Below are 14,828 nucleotides of genomic sequence, written 5' to 3'. Positions count from 1 at the left end.
AAACAAACAAACTTCGCGACGAATTTTATCGCAGCATCGTGGCGCAGTAATATCTATATTTCTGTACACAAGAAATTAATATACATCTCAATGTGCTGAGTACATATGGTATGAGTATTATTGACAACACACATGGTTGAACATCATACATGATCATCGTTAATACTGTCTCATAGAAAACGCGTCTTCGCGGCCGACTCAACAAACACGTCATCCTAAGTTTTTTTTTTATTTTTGATATACCTTCGAAAACTCCCTTCAGTTAACGGGGTGAAAGCACGTTTCATTATAACGATTAAATTCCTTCCGGCTAGAGCGTTTTCATTGGAGGGATCCTGTACTTTTCGGCAATTTCATTCTGCAAGAGAAATGGAGACATTCACTAAAAATTTGTCGCTTTTCACCTACATAAAAATTTACGTATTATAAATGTATAACAGCGGAAAGCTATATATATATATATATATATATATATATATATGTTGTCCCTGGCATCGCCGCCTGACAATCCGCATAATCCATCAACTGTTGTTTTACCAAGTGGAAGTTTAGTTTGATATAGGTCCACTGTTTTATACATGCTGTAGGACATGGACATACCGCATACTTAATCTGGTTAGGATGGTATGGGATTCCTCCCAGCTCCTTACACATAGCCATGTGTTTTCGTTCCGGATCTCCGGCGACAAGTACTTCTGTCTCTCCGTCTATCTGAAGAGTAAATATTCACATATAGCTGTAAGCCGTAACCAATGAGAGGGCTTCAGACTTTCATCTCTCATAACACCTTCCTGAATTAAAACACAACTACTTAGCCTCCATACACAAGCTATGCATATAATTGTACATAAAAATTGGTGTATGAACTTAAACATATTTTAACTGCTTCTAGATAAGCTTTTAAAATTGCCGCACAGAGGCTGAATTATGAAAAGATTATCATGATAACTTTGTCTTCAAACATTAAACTGTAAACAACAAATTTAGTCTGCATGGCTTTAAAAATCAACGATTACTGGATGATTACTGGACTGAATCGACTCTAATTTGCTGACACTATAGATAGGGTTTCCTGGGCCAAAGCCTTACAGCCTTGGTCACGCTTGAATAAATCTGCCATACCTAAAATTCAGTATAGACAAGGCATATCCTGGACTTGCCTTTCTTCCACACCAGCCAATCAGAATCGATTCTGTGTCCCTTTAATTCAACCTATGTACTGAACCTGTGTGGCATGTATACGTATACCTACCATTTTCATGATTCTGTAAACCTTTCTATATAGCCGTCGAGAGCCTTTCAATCTCCATTTTAAACGGCACCTATAGCTATTTTCAAGTTTGTATATGCTTGCTGTCTGGACTTAGCAGCAGTAAAATATAAACTTCAGACTTACTGGTTCTAGAGATCGACATATACCCATTAAGTCACTCATACGGTCAACAAAGCCTGGGGCGAAAGCATCCGGGTCGATGGCAACGAAACAGTGGCCCTAGATAGACATGTAGTAGACAAATATGGGGTTTAACAAGAACGTTACATATCACTGCATGGAAAAACACATCTGTATTACCCACGCACGTATAAATGCAAGGGTTACTGTATACAGTGCAACTGTAAGAAATTTGAATAAAATATATGTTTTAAGTACAACATTATTTCGTCAGTAACATCATACACGTACATGGTTGCCTAATGGTTAGAGCGTCCGACCCGACGTCCTACCACAAGAAGACAGAGTATAAGTACAAACACATAACGACTCCTCAGTTACATGTATGACTGAAAAAATTGTGAATTATGGGCCTACGACTTAAACCCACATTATTGAAACCTATTACCAACGAGATCAAAGAAGTACAAACCAGGTCTGCGTTTTTACGAGTTGAATGGTCTAACCACGAGCGTACATTTGGACTGCATGTGGCTCCACTCAGGATACTTGTGAATATCTCCACCATCATCGCTAACCCGTAGCCTTTATATCCTCCTTGAAAACAGATCAGACACCACTCCAAAAAAAAAAAAACAATCACGCATTTTCTGTACATCTGGCGATCATCCAAATCTAAATACATCCAAATCCACAGACATTTATTCAACCGTACACTTTTTTGCCAATAGGAAGTTGTACACGTGAGAGCCATATTATTATCATTCTCTGAATTATTTGCTACCAGCAATATTTTATTTAGCCTCTGTAGTGGCAATGACACTCTTCCCAATCAGTAAGTCAACATGCATCTGACCGTGTGCATGATAAGTATTACCGGTAAGCTCTAAGCCTCCCAGTGGCAGCAGGCCACCACCATGTAACACCTCCTCTGGGTTAAACGTCTCCTGAAGGACAATACAAAGACAGTTCTGTTGTATTTAACATTATCACAGAAACTCAAACGTGTGAATTGTCATATTTTCAATTTTCAAACAGAAGTGCTACATAGGCCTACCAAAGATATACTAAGAAAACATTACCAGTCTTGAGTAACATATAGGAATATTCACATTTGTAAGGATTATCACTGTCGCATTTTTAGAAAATAAGTCTACATGCATTTTAAACACTGAAAGTATATATAAATGGTTATTTAATCGTCACCAATCAAATCAAAAATTATTTAATCGTTAGTTTGTGTGATGTTTTTTCCACCTGTCCAGAAGAGTCCACGCCCCAGCCTGGTGGAATCGGCTGACCCTTGCGCCCAGATATTTCCACCTGGAACCAGTACAGAAGATCAAATGTCGTTAGCAAATTGTACATATATATATAGCAGTCTGTTCTAGACTCCATAGCGCAAAGTGTGTTTAGATAATTGAAATCAGAATTATTAAATGAATGTCATATATCATATTATATGCTACAATTTCATTACTCACTCCACTCAAATTCTAAATCCAGTTCCGAAGACTAACGGGGAAAAGAGAGCTCAGGAAACTCACTGACGAAGTTAACCGTGCAAGTACAGCGGTGTCTTTCCCGTTTAAGTAAACTATAAGTATACAGAGCCATATATGTCGAGAGCCTTTACATGATACATGTATTTGGTGCTATTATCTGTGAATCTCTTAGGCATCTCGGTTGTCAGGAAAGAATGCTTGCCGAAAGCGTATACATACTGGTAAATGCCTATTGGCATTACAGCCAACTGGGGCTGCTGTCCATTCACTATAATAAATCGATATCATTTCTTGTGAATTTTTTGCAACATGTTCAACAAGCTATACTTATTTACAGGTGCAATGAATAGCTTAGTACACTGCACTTATAATGTTTTTATTAACTTTACGGTTGATTAAGTGAAGGTTTTCTCTACGGACTGCATACAGTTGGGCACCATGCAGTGGTAATGATCTCTTTAGTTTTTCAGGTCTGCAAGAAGCCCAAGGCATGCCATGGCTGTTAATGTGTATTAGGACTTTACCTTTCCCAGAGCCACTGTAGTTGTGGCCATGTCGAGAACAAACATATCATCGGGCCCCGCGGGTGCGGACAAACTGATTGGGTTTGTCCCAAGTATACCCTGTAATGAGAAATACATGGAGTGATGGAGTGCTTAATTGGGGTTTAACGTCGCAGAAATACATGGACGATGTTCATATAAAACGAAACGGATGGGTATCTTAATGCAGTATGAACTAGTACTTGTATTAAAGAATGAATGAATGAATGCTTGGCATTTAACGTCGTACTTAACATTTTTTTTAGTCATATGGCGACGAGGAGTCAATAGGTGTGTGTACATATCCTGAGTCTTCTTGTGGCAACTTTATAGTATGCGGGTATACATGTAGGTTTAATGTGAAAAGGTTTGGTATTCCAAAGCGGTGAAATATCATGTAATACAATGGAAAGAGACAGAGTAACCTGAAGAGTTAAATATGGAAGATGCCAAGTAATGTGCATATACACGTGAATGTAGCCTACGTGTATATAACGTGAATTATTAGAGGGTGGGCAATCTAATTCGGCAAATAAGGCAGATGTCGCGTGAAGTCATTAAATATCCATGCAGAATAGACATGCGCGGGAAGTGTTATATGTGACGTAAGGAAAGTGTGTATCCTGAACGGTATATAGTTATGCAAGCATGGGAGACTAGCAAGTGGCCATCCTAAAGTTGTAAATATAGGAGATGTCGTTTAACGTGAATGATGAGATAGACCTGATTCTTCCCTGTTGCACCACGATTTCAGACCCCCCCCCCCCCCCCCCACACACACACACTTAATAAAAAGGAAAAAAAAAAGGCTTACATCTTTGGATCGTGATGGAACCATACTTGGTGAAGAGTTGGTGAATGCCAAGCCCTGCAAAATATTATCAATTTACATAATTTACCCCCCCCCCCACTTCCTCATCCTCGTCTAATATTATAGTTCTAATAACTATAATAATGGCTGACTGGAAACTGTATGTCATGTAATATTAAAATCCATTATACATACTGGTAAAGAGATTCTTTGACTTAATTGAAATCAATTATTGGATAATTATTGCAACAGGTACATGTAAATTAAAGTTTGCATTGCATATATCCCTCCAAATGCAAACAGTTGTTTCTGGTGACTAAAGTTACGTTCTGACCAGAAGGCCTTGTGATGCTGCTTGTATACTGTACCATCCAGCTATCCCAAAATGATTGGATGCTGCAAAACAAAAATATCAGTTATCAATTCAATTAGCCTTAGTCCCTTGAACACGACGTTATCCAAACAGACATTATCTATAAAGCCTGTATTTCTTTTACAAGATTATTAAGAACAAAAAAAAAAACAAAAAAAAACAAAAAAAAAAAACAGGCGTTTATCGACACGATATCTAGAAAGCCTTTGTGGACATTTGCGTGTTCGTTGTTTCGATCTCCCAGATTCAATTTAGAAAAGGCATACAAGTAATCCAAAAAGAAAAGTGCAAGATACGGTCAAACTGGTGTTAAATTGGAGCTTTTATAAATTTTATTTAGTTGTTTTTTTTGTACACCGTGTGTGTGTCCTTTTAGTTCATACTCTCGCTTGAGTTGTATTTTTCATACATTTCGACTTGTGTGTGCTCTATTTAATAATCTGAAGGAAATTAAATTTACAAAATGTAAATAATGTGCATATAGCGTTTCCCACCCTACACATGCAGTTACATGCATATGTTGGAAGAAAATCCCTAAGATAATACCCAACAGAAGTGCGTATCTGATCAGTCAGGGTAAGGTACTTTATAGTTGTTTAGTCATCTTTACCGTTATTTCATTGCTTTTCTATTCCTTTTTTTTCTTTTTTCCCCTGTCGCTGCGACATAATTATTTGGTGTCAAACCTCAACACGGGTAATTTAACAGATACCCTTTCCATTGAGTATGCGTAATCTGGATGGCTGGAAAGCGCTCGGAAAAAGGAAACATCACCACGTGCGTCTGTTGTGTTGTTGTATGCCCAACGTGCCAGCTGTCTAGAAAATATCAAGCCACTCTCAAGCTAGTTGTGACAATTTATAAATGTCTGTATAGACTGTAAATGTATTATATTTTACTAATAAATCTCGCGAAATTACTGAATAAATATTCCAAAAATATGTAAAAAAAAAAAAATCGATTTTTGAACAGCCCTCAGCCTTGACCTGTAATGAGTTGACCGTATCCCATGATGCAACGCGCAGCGCGAGCCTTGAATATTACAGCCTCTAGAAATTTCTCCCAGACGTTTACATCCATGCACGTGGTATGATCGGTCATTGACCTGTCGAGGCATCGGGAAGTTTCTCCAGGTCGTTGACCAGGCTATAAAACCGTGTGAGGATACACAGTCACTTCAGCAGATTGATTAACTATCAGCAAAGACAGACACGAAAGCCTCCGTTCGTGAACAACAACAACGTACAGCGTTGATTGTGAACTGCAGTAAGTAAGCATATTTTGTTAAAACGTTACAGCTGCATCTAAACTACAATATGGCTCTATCCAGATACGTGCCCATTGGATTTGAAGACGATCTTTGGGGAACCCTGGCCTCAGATTTGGAACAAATGAATCAGCAAATGCGCCGAATGAACAACCAATACAACAATTTGGTGCCAACCCGGCAACCACTGGACATCGGCATGAATGAGGCGTTCAGAATGGACAACCCCATTGTCACTGACAAAGACGGCAACAAGAAATTCCACCTCGAGTTCGACCTGCGTCAGTTCAAACCAGAAGAAATCAACCTTACTACTGCCAACAACATGTTGACCATTGAGGCAAAGCACGAAGAAAAGAGCGACGGGAGAATTTCATACCGGGAATACCGGCGCCAGTATACGATCCCTGAAGGCGTCAACGTGGAAACGCTCAAGTCCAAGCTAAATCAAAACGGAGTTCTGTCCATTGAAGCCCCTGTACAGAAGAAACAAGACGTTGCCATTCCCATTACTCACAAGTGAACTTCCAGCAGCGCTATACATGAACCTTGAAGAGTTAATATCGCAGCTTACTTCCCAGAGGTAGGCGAAGGCCGAGGGTCATCAGAACAGTAACGGTGACAGACTTTAAAATCTGTATGTACTCATGAACTTTTTTGTAAGAACATGCAGAAAGAATTTGAGTTTATAAGAAAGCTTAACTTGTACGTGTTTGTGTCTCAAATACGAGAAGTATTAACTTTTCTCTGTACTTCCTGACGCTTTTGTTGCAAAATGTTGATTCATTATACAGGTATCACCAACATGACCAATTTGTGATTTTTGTAATAATGTTTGTGTTACTGATTTATTTGTTTTGTAAACAGAGATGTCCACTTTAAAACTAAGGGTAATTGTTTTATTATTTTCTTCATTTCGCATTGTTCATCAATATTGCGTGAATAACAGATACTTTCTACAGAAACAACAAGCAGTTGTTCACCTTGATTTGTATCAGTTTGTGTTCGTGAACATTTTGTTTGTCCAGCAAATAAAATATTTGGACTTGAACCTAAACTAAAGTGTTGTGTTTAAAGTTGTCTGGTGTAAAGCAACGTTTATTATATTTTGAATATTTCACATAGGACTTTTGTCACAGTACGACAGTGTACAAGTTACATTAATCCAGACATGCACGACAATCTCTGATTGAGGAAATCATTAAATGAAATGGGCCACGTCGATCTGATGAAATTGAATCTAGTTTCTGAAAGTGCACACAAACTTCCCATCTGGCAGCAATCAAGGATAAATATCTGTGCAGTGACTAAAAAGTTAAGATGAGCGTTTCCTGTGCTATGCATTTTCCACGGCATGAAAAGCTTATCCATCGATGAAAAGGATCTCTAGCCATTGAAAGGACTTTTTTTCTCTAAATCTATGGCAAAAGCCAGGCAGGCGGCAGCGGAAATCCCACCGATGTCAACCCTTTTGTTCAAGCTCATTACCAAGAGACAGAACAACGTTTCAGTAAAAAGTGATATATATTGCTCATGTAAATGTGACATTGTAGACGTTAGTTCCGGGATCACAGAGCGATCTTAAAGACTTAAGTTAAACTTTTAATCATTAAGGTTGGAATGCTCCATGCCATTATTTTAGCTGATTTTTTTTTACAATAACTTACCCAGACTTTACGTTGGCAAGCAATATTTTGACCATGTTACATCGGAAATAACAATATTAACGTTATCTCAAATATTGATTTAAGTCTAAGATCGCTCCGTGATCCCGGTGCCTAAACACCAGATTAATAATAGGAATGAAAACTTAACTATATAAATGTGTATGCCTTGTTGTCCAGAATACAACCTCGGTTGTTTCCACGTGCAGTGTTAAATTTTGGAGTACACTCAGAAGTGACGATGTGTGTGCCTCATATTTATGTATTTCCGCAGGTTTCATGACAACCTAATTGTAATTTCCCCCTTATCCGCGATGTATTAAAATAGGTATGACTTCGCATTTGGGCTACAACTCTTTTCATGCACTTTTGTTTTTTCATTTGGGGGACAGACAGATGAGGATATGTCGAGCCTGACATAGAGGAATATATTTGTTCGAGCGAATATTGGGTTTACCTGGACCTTTGTGTTCGTTTACTTTTGCCATTTTGCGTTTCCGGTTTCACTCCTTTGGTTTGTTTCACTTTAAATTTGTAAACGTACCGGTACGTGGATATAAACGGCTTGGAATGTACACAGAGATGTAATGATCAGATGTAATAGGGTAAGCAGCTACAGCTACGTGTAGGACAGCCTACTCACCTCTGGCAGTCACCCAACCTACACCCGTTTCCCGCGCTTTTTTGATGGCAATGTCCATGCAAAACTTCCCTACTACAGGACCTATGAAAAATTTTACAAATGATTTGTCAGTCTATAACACATTTTTCTGAGATAAACAGAAATAAACACAAATGTACCATCTTTTAAAGGCATTTATATCTCTCACATATGACCCTATGTCAAATATGGTGTAGCACAACATGCTATTAAAAGTTCTCGTATATACATGTAGTTATTCATTTATTTTATTGCTGCTTTACGACGTAAACGACAGCGGCCAGCATTATGGTGCGAGGAAACCTGGCAAAACCCGGGGAAACCCACGACCGTCAGCAGGTTGCTGAAGGCCTTCCCATGTACGACCGGAGAGGAAGCCAGCATGGGCTGGACTTGAACTCACAGCGACCGCATTGGTGGTAGGCTCCTGGGTCATTGCGCAGTGCTGGCGTGCTCTTCCTCTCGGCCATGGAGGCCCTGGCGTATATATGAAACACACACACACTAATATTACTGTACTTCCTCTCCGACCGTACGTGTGGATGTCTGTCAGCAACCTGCGGGCGGCCGTGGGTTTCCCCCGGGCTCTGCCCGGTTTCCACCCACCATAATGCTGGCCGCCGTCATATAAGTGAAATATTCTTGAGTACGCGTAAAACACCAATCAACTAACTAAATAAATATTACTGTATATATTTAACCCTACACAGACACCAGATTTTCAATGAAAATCACTGCTCTTTTTCCTGTTTGTCGACATATTAGACCCTGTTCTATCTCCATATCACTTGAACACCGCCTTTCATTTTTACAAAGTTCAGGATGGAAACCAGGCTATGTTAGATGTTATTAATAAGTATCAACCCGGCCTAAATGGACGCCATCGGTCAGAGGTCTCGACCATTTGACCACACTTGTGTATTAATTAACCATATGATACGTTTAATGTACATAATGAACTGTATTGTATTGTTTAATTTTACACTAATTTATAAAGATTAGCATTATGATCCTTTTTGATCTCTCTCAGTGTATAGTTGTTTACAATGCTTGCCATGTCCATCCTTGAAAATTTGTTGTTCCAGAAACCATTTACTCCCTGGAAACATACCCTAATATAAAACTTGACGATCTGCTACACTTCATTACCTTATAAGAAAGAGACGTTCGAAACTGCAGTCGGAATACAAAGATGTAGAAAGTTAAGAAGGTTTATTTGTTTGTTCTTTTATTTTGTCATTTCTCATTTCTTCACATCAGAAAAATCTTTATATATATATATATATATATATATATATATATATATATATATATATATATATATATGTATATATATATATATATATATATATATATATATATATATATATATATATATACATGTAGTTTACCCTGAACCATGCATTATATATGTGTATATACTTGCTGTTATTTTTAAAGGAGAAGAAAATTTAAATATCAATCAAATACCATTGAAAAGAGTATGCTTTTCCTCGCAGATGCATGCCATAAAAAATTTTAATATGTGCCTCAAGTTGATAAATTATAAAAAAAAAGTCAGCGCCAAAATCCACCATGGGCGACTCCATTTTGCCTAAGAACTAGTCCTGAAGTCTTCTGTGTTAGGAGGAGAATTGCCGTCGGAAACCGCCGAAGTGAACTTCGTACATTTCCCGTAGAACTCTTCTTCCCAGAAAGTAGCGAACAGTACAGTTCGTTTTCCGCTTGACGATCGGGAAACCGGAATGATGGACGTTTTGAGTTTACACGAACAAGCCGGCAGTTTTAACGACTCCCACTGGCTGAGAGGCAACACACTCCCAGCATAAATTACAGGGTGTTAAAGATGGAGGACGCGATGGACTCGGCGATTTATGCCAGCTTTGCCGTTTTCAGGTTTTACGTGTATGGCGAGGAAAAATCGCAAAATTATGCAGCAGGCACCACCAGATAGAAAAAAGTGTGCTCTTTTCAGCCCATAGTGTCATGTTTTTAGGTTTTGTTCTCCTTTAACAGCTGGGTAAGCGATTTATATACGTAATCATTTGATTAATCAGCAGGTTTTCAGTTACATGTACTGACCTAGTAAATCTTTTCCATCTACGTTAGCCACGGACAGCTTTTCGCTGACGATGACAGGAGTGACGTCTCCTGATGCGCATAGTCCAGCCTCTCTGTCAGCCATATAACTATCTGAAAACAGACATAAACTTTGATATTTAAGAAACCCACGAGTAGCCTTCCAACATGTGTAATGTTATTTGCCTCCCGTATTAAGTCTTTCTTAGCACAGACAGGTACATGATTAGAAAACGTCACTAACGTTTCTAAAAGGAAAATCTTGCTGAAGCATCAGTGTCGTTCATTAAGCTAACAACAAAATGAACGTGAATTAAAATAATAAAGATAACATGAATAATGAAGATAAACACATATATAGTCACAGTGCCCTCTAGCTATTTTTTACATATAATATAACAACGATCCTCCCAGAAACTCAAATGCAAGCTTTGCACATGTGGACTCCGTGGCTTTGCACATGTGGGCTCCGTGGCTTTGTACATGTGAGCACCGTGGCTTTGTACTTGTGGGCTCCGTGGATTTGTACATGTGGGCTCCATGGCTTTACCGTGTAAGCATTGATTTTACGTATGGGCTCCGTGGCTTTGTACATGTGGGCTCCGTGGCTTTGCACATGTGGGCTCAGTGGCTTTGCACATGTGGGCACCGTGGCTTTGTACATGTGGGCTCCGTGATATTATTAACCCTGATATTATTTACAAGGCATTATTTGAGCATGGTATGTACTTGGTGAAATCGGTACGAAGCATTTTTGTATATGTAGCCTACCTATCTATGTGACAAACACATTATCAAAACAAAGAACATAAAAAACATGATTGTGATATTCAACGTGCAACTACTGCTTAAGTAAATACTTTTGAAGACCATGTTTGAAAATGGACATTGATGAAGTTAGGTTAAGGTTTAAGGGTAGCTTGTTCGGGGGTTTCTTCCGGGCTCTGCCCGGTTTCATCCCACCATAACGCTGGTCGCCCTCGTATAAGTGAAATGTTCTTGAGTACGGTGTAAAACACCAATTAAATAAATCAAATAAATCAATTTCAGTGTTATTTACAGTAAGTTTTGGTAAATATTTGTGTTATTTCTGAATGGTTTCATAAACATAAATTTGGTCTTACTTACATTAAGCGAGAGTTTAATTGCCGAGAACCAAATAAACTGTTTAAGTTCCTCGGTAACAGTTGTCGTAAGTTTGATGGGATCATCATCAGATAGCATAACACTGGTGTCATCAGCAAACAATAGCAGATGTAACCACGCGGTAACATTCTTAAGCCATTGATGTATCAGAGGAATAGAGTTGGCCCAAGTATTGACCCCAGGGGGACGCCACATGAAATATCTTTTATAAGAAGATATTGTATCATTATATTGGACACACTGTCATCTCCCAGTCAAATAATTTTTAAACCATGCACTGGCAACGCCTCTAAATCCATAGTGGTCCAGTTTTCTACACAAGATATAGTGGTTGACGGTGTCAAATGCCTTGGAAAGGTCCACAAAGCACGGTAGACTGAATCATTTGTCCTACTCAGCTTTCACTAATTTGTCTACCAGTGATAATACAGCTTATGAAGCAGAATGGTAAGGTTGAAAACCAAATTGAGACGAACTGATTGTGTCATTTTTGTCCATAAAGCCAAGGATTCGAGCTGATACTGCTTTTTCAAGAATTTGCTGAAACACGGAAGAATGGAAATGGGCCGATAGTTTTCAATTTGAAATACACTGCCAGATTTAAGTATCGACGTTACCTCACGTATTGTATAACTGGTGTTGGTCTTATCTGGGATTAAGATAAACCCTTAATGCCAGGTCTTAAGTGTGGGCTCTGTGACTGTGAAAATATACCATATGAGTATTTGTTTTATGGGTGGGCTACTTGTTTGTGTACATGTGCTTTATAAGTTTATGTATCTATCTTTGCGGGGGGCTCCTTGTTTGTGTACATGTGGCATATCTGTCTTACGGATGGGCTCCTTGTTTGTGTACATGTGGCGTATCTGTCTTACGGATGGGCTCCTTGTTTGTGTACATGTGGCGTATCTGTCTTACGGATGGGCTCCTTGTTTGTGTACATGTGGCGTATCTGTCTTACGGATGGGCTCCTTGTTTGAGCACATTCGCCGTGTAAGTATATGCCATTAGGTTGGGCTTGAGCCTGTGCACGTGTGCTGTGTAGATACAGGTCTTGCGCGATGGCTGCGTGGTTGCGCACACGTACTCTGCCAGTATCTTTCTTTAGGTTTGGCCCTTTGGCTGTGCACACGTTCTGTTTAACACTGGTCATAAGGCTTGGCTCTTTGGTTCTGTAAGTATCGGTGTCACACAGATATGGAATTCGCATATCTCGTAACTGTTCAGGAACATGTATAATGATGTTCACATGTTCACTGGTCTCCTTTACTATGGAAAATGAAGTCGTGAAACGTTCGACACCGTAAGAAATATTATTTATTTATTTATTTATTTATTTGATTGGTGTTTTACGCCGTACTCAAGAATATTTCACTTATACGACGGCGGCCAGCATTATAGTGCTGTCAGACCTTCCCACGTACAAGACATATTGCACTGTAAGATTTTGATATACAACATTGTAAATAGTGCGTACATAATCAAGACTGACAATTGTGTTTTTTGTTACAATGATATTACTGCGTGAAACCACTGTTTTCTTTCCACAATTGGGACTTATACTTGTTCACACGCCTCATGCTTTCATACACAGCTGTAAGCTGACAAGGTGAGCACTATAATACCATACCTTCTATCTCGTGAACGCATATGTATAGCGCGTGCATCTGTTGAGTACACATTTTTCTAATTGCTCTTATAGCCTATAAAGTGGGCTACCCGTCTTACGTGTAGAACTTACATGTGGAATTGTGCACTTGTTCTCTACGTATCTGGGAAGTGGACATGCTCAGTGAGTAAGCGAATCTCATTATTCCCAGGCCTTGAACTGGTGCCACTTAACGGTCGTCCTTTACACGGTCATATTCTTTGGGGACCACAAACTGTCTTCATCATTTATGCAAGTCTATACGTACACTACACGTAACACAGCTCATCAGTAGTTTGCAAAAACTCGGTGGTTTACAATATGCACTCCTGGTAGTTATCTCGATCAACATCGATCTGATCGATCCCTCTTACACGCGAAAATTTCTTGAGCATGTATATCATTTTGGTGTGAACTCTGTTTATGTAAAAGAAACTATTAACGCATGTGACTGGCTTTGGCTCAGTTTAGTACATCGAGCATTATTCTCTGCCAAGGGAGGTCACCGTCGTACGCTGACTGATCGAGTGGGCTGTGTATGGTTATCTGGTCTTGATCGCGATACATACGAGAGTCTGTACATGGTATAGTATCATTTACAGAGAGACATGTACAAGTGCTTACCGAGCCTGTTCAGACCGTGGCTGAAATGACCCCTGTGATCAGCGGTCACTAGCAGCTCGGCCAGGGCCTCGCTATGGTCGGTCCGGGTGCCTACAGCCTCCATACAGCGGACAACGAATGCTCTTAACTCCTCCAGGGGTACAACGCTGTAGTTCGCAGCCTCAGCCATGGTTATACTGAACGTTTCTCTTCCTTTTGCTGTAACTGGTGTTACTGTTACTTAGACCACGCACCTTGCACTCTTACACGGTACCAGTAAATGCTGTAAGACAATGTCCATGTAGCAGTTAACTCCCCTGAATGCGTGATGGGGAATGTAAATCGCTGTTCATTTATTCACCACACTTTGGACACAGTTTACTACTTTATGAGGTTCAATTCACCTATTGGTTTATTAGGTGCTCTGGATCTGCCTTCCCATAGTCACTGCACAAAGCATCTTTCAATGAAACAAAATTTAAAAAAAGCGATGTATCGAATCTCGCCAAACAATGCTGTAGGCATTGCACATGCTTTAGACTTGTATGTGTAGTAATTTTGAGCGCATTTATACCTATGGAGGATTAGCTACTCTCGAGGCCTCACACAATCAGTTGTATATGTTTTAAGTGTAACCCTAATACTAGAGGGGAATAAATGGCTGTTCATAATACAACCACATACAGACGGCGTTGTGTTATGTTACTGAAATAGTTTATTATCAGCTAGGCCTATGTATGTTATAATAAAACTTGTTAGAATAGGCCTGATTGTTTTCCTAATCTTTCACATAACCTTCCATAGACTTCCATATATATTATTAGTATAAGACTACACAGAGAAGAACTGACCAAGTTGGGATGAAAACTGTCAATACATTTTTATTAGCGATGGGTATTGATCTGCTACATGGATGTAAGTGATTTCGAGTCACAATGGACGCAACAACCATAGCCTCAGCTACATTTACCTCTGCAGTGTGCCTGGCGTGCCAGCGCGGCCCAATAAACTCAAGAGCCTTTCACCAGTGCGGTCGCTATGACTTCAGTTCCAGTTCATGCTGTCTTCCTCTCCGGTCATATTGGGGGTGGGGGGGGGGGGGTCCCTTAGGCTCTGCGCGGTTTTCTCCTATAATG

General features: G+C 39.5%; 2 protein-coding genes across 3 annotated transcripts; one reads left to right on the top strand and one right to left on the bottom strand.

Annotated features, from left to right (window-relative positions):
- Window positions 1-3: 3 nt before the first annotated feature.
- LOC135481802 (uncharacterized oxidoreductase YjmC-like) lies at window positions 4-13,894 on the bottom strand. Of its 2 annotated transcripts, none has more exons than XM_064761520.1 (12): window positions 13,714-13,894; window positions 10,299-10,409; window positions 8,199-8,279; window positions 4,586-4,647; window positions 4,255-4,308; window positions 3,423-3,521; window positions 2,651-2,716; window positions 2,271-2,340; window positions 1,866-1,990; window positions 1,397-1,492; window positions 601-711; window positions 4-358 (listed from the first exon to the last, which is right to left on the bottom strand). In XM_064761520.1, exons 1-12 carry the CDS (start codon window positions 13,880-13,882, stop codon window positions 311-313), a joined length of 1,092 nt encoding a protein of 363 aa, XP_064617590.1. In that variant the 5' UTR covers window positions 13,883-13,894; the 3' UTR covers window positions 4-310. The 2 variants fall into 2 exon arrangements, with proteins under 2 accessions (XP_064617590.1, XP_064617592.1); XM_064761522.1 differs by having other exon boundaries at window positions 1,911-1,990.
- Window positions 5,663-6,953, top strand: LOC135481962 (stress-induced protein 1-like). The gene has a single exon (XM_064761757.1). It carries the CDS (start codon window positions 5,941-5,943, stop codon window positions 6,412-6,414), a length of 474 nt encoding a protein of 157 aa, XP_064617827.1. The 5' UTR covers window positions 5,663-5,940; the 3' UTR covers window positions 6,415-6,953.
- Window positions 13,895-14,828: the final 934 nt, after the last annotated feature.

Source organism: Liolophura sinensis, chromosome 1 (assembly GCF_032854445.1).
Source record: "Liolophura sinensis isolate JHLJ2023 chromosome 1, CUHK_Ljap_v2, whole genome shotgun sequence".
NCBI lineage: Eukaryota > Metazoa > Mollusca > Polyplacophora > Chitonida > Chitonidae > Liolophura > Liolophura sinensis.
The sequence above is the reverse complement of the archived record's forward strand: the minus strand, read 5'-3'. Positions and strand labels throughout refer to the sequence as shown.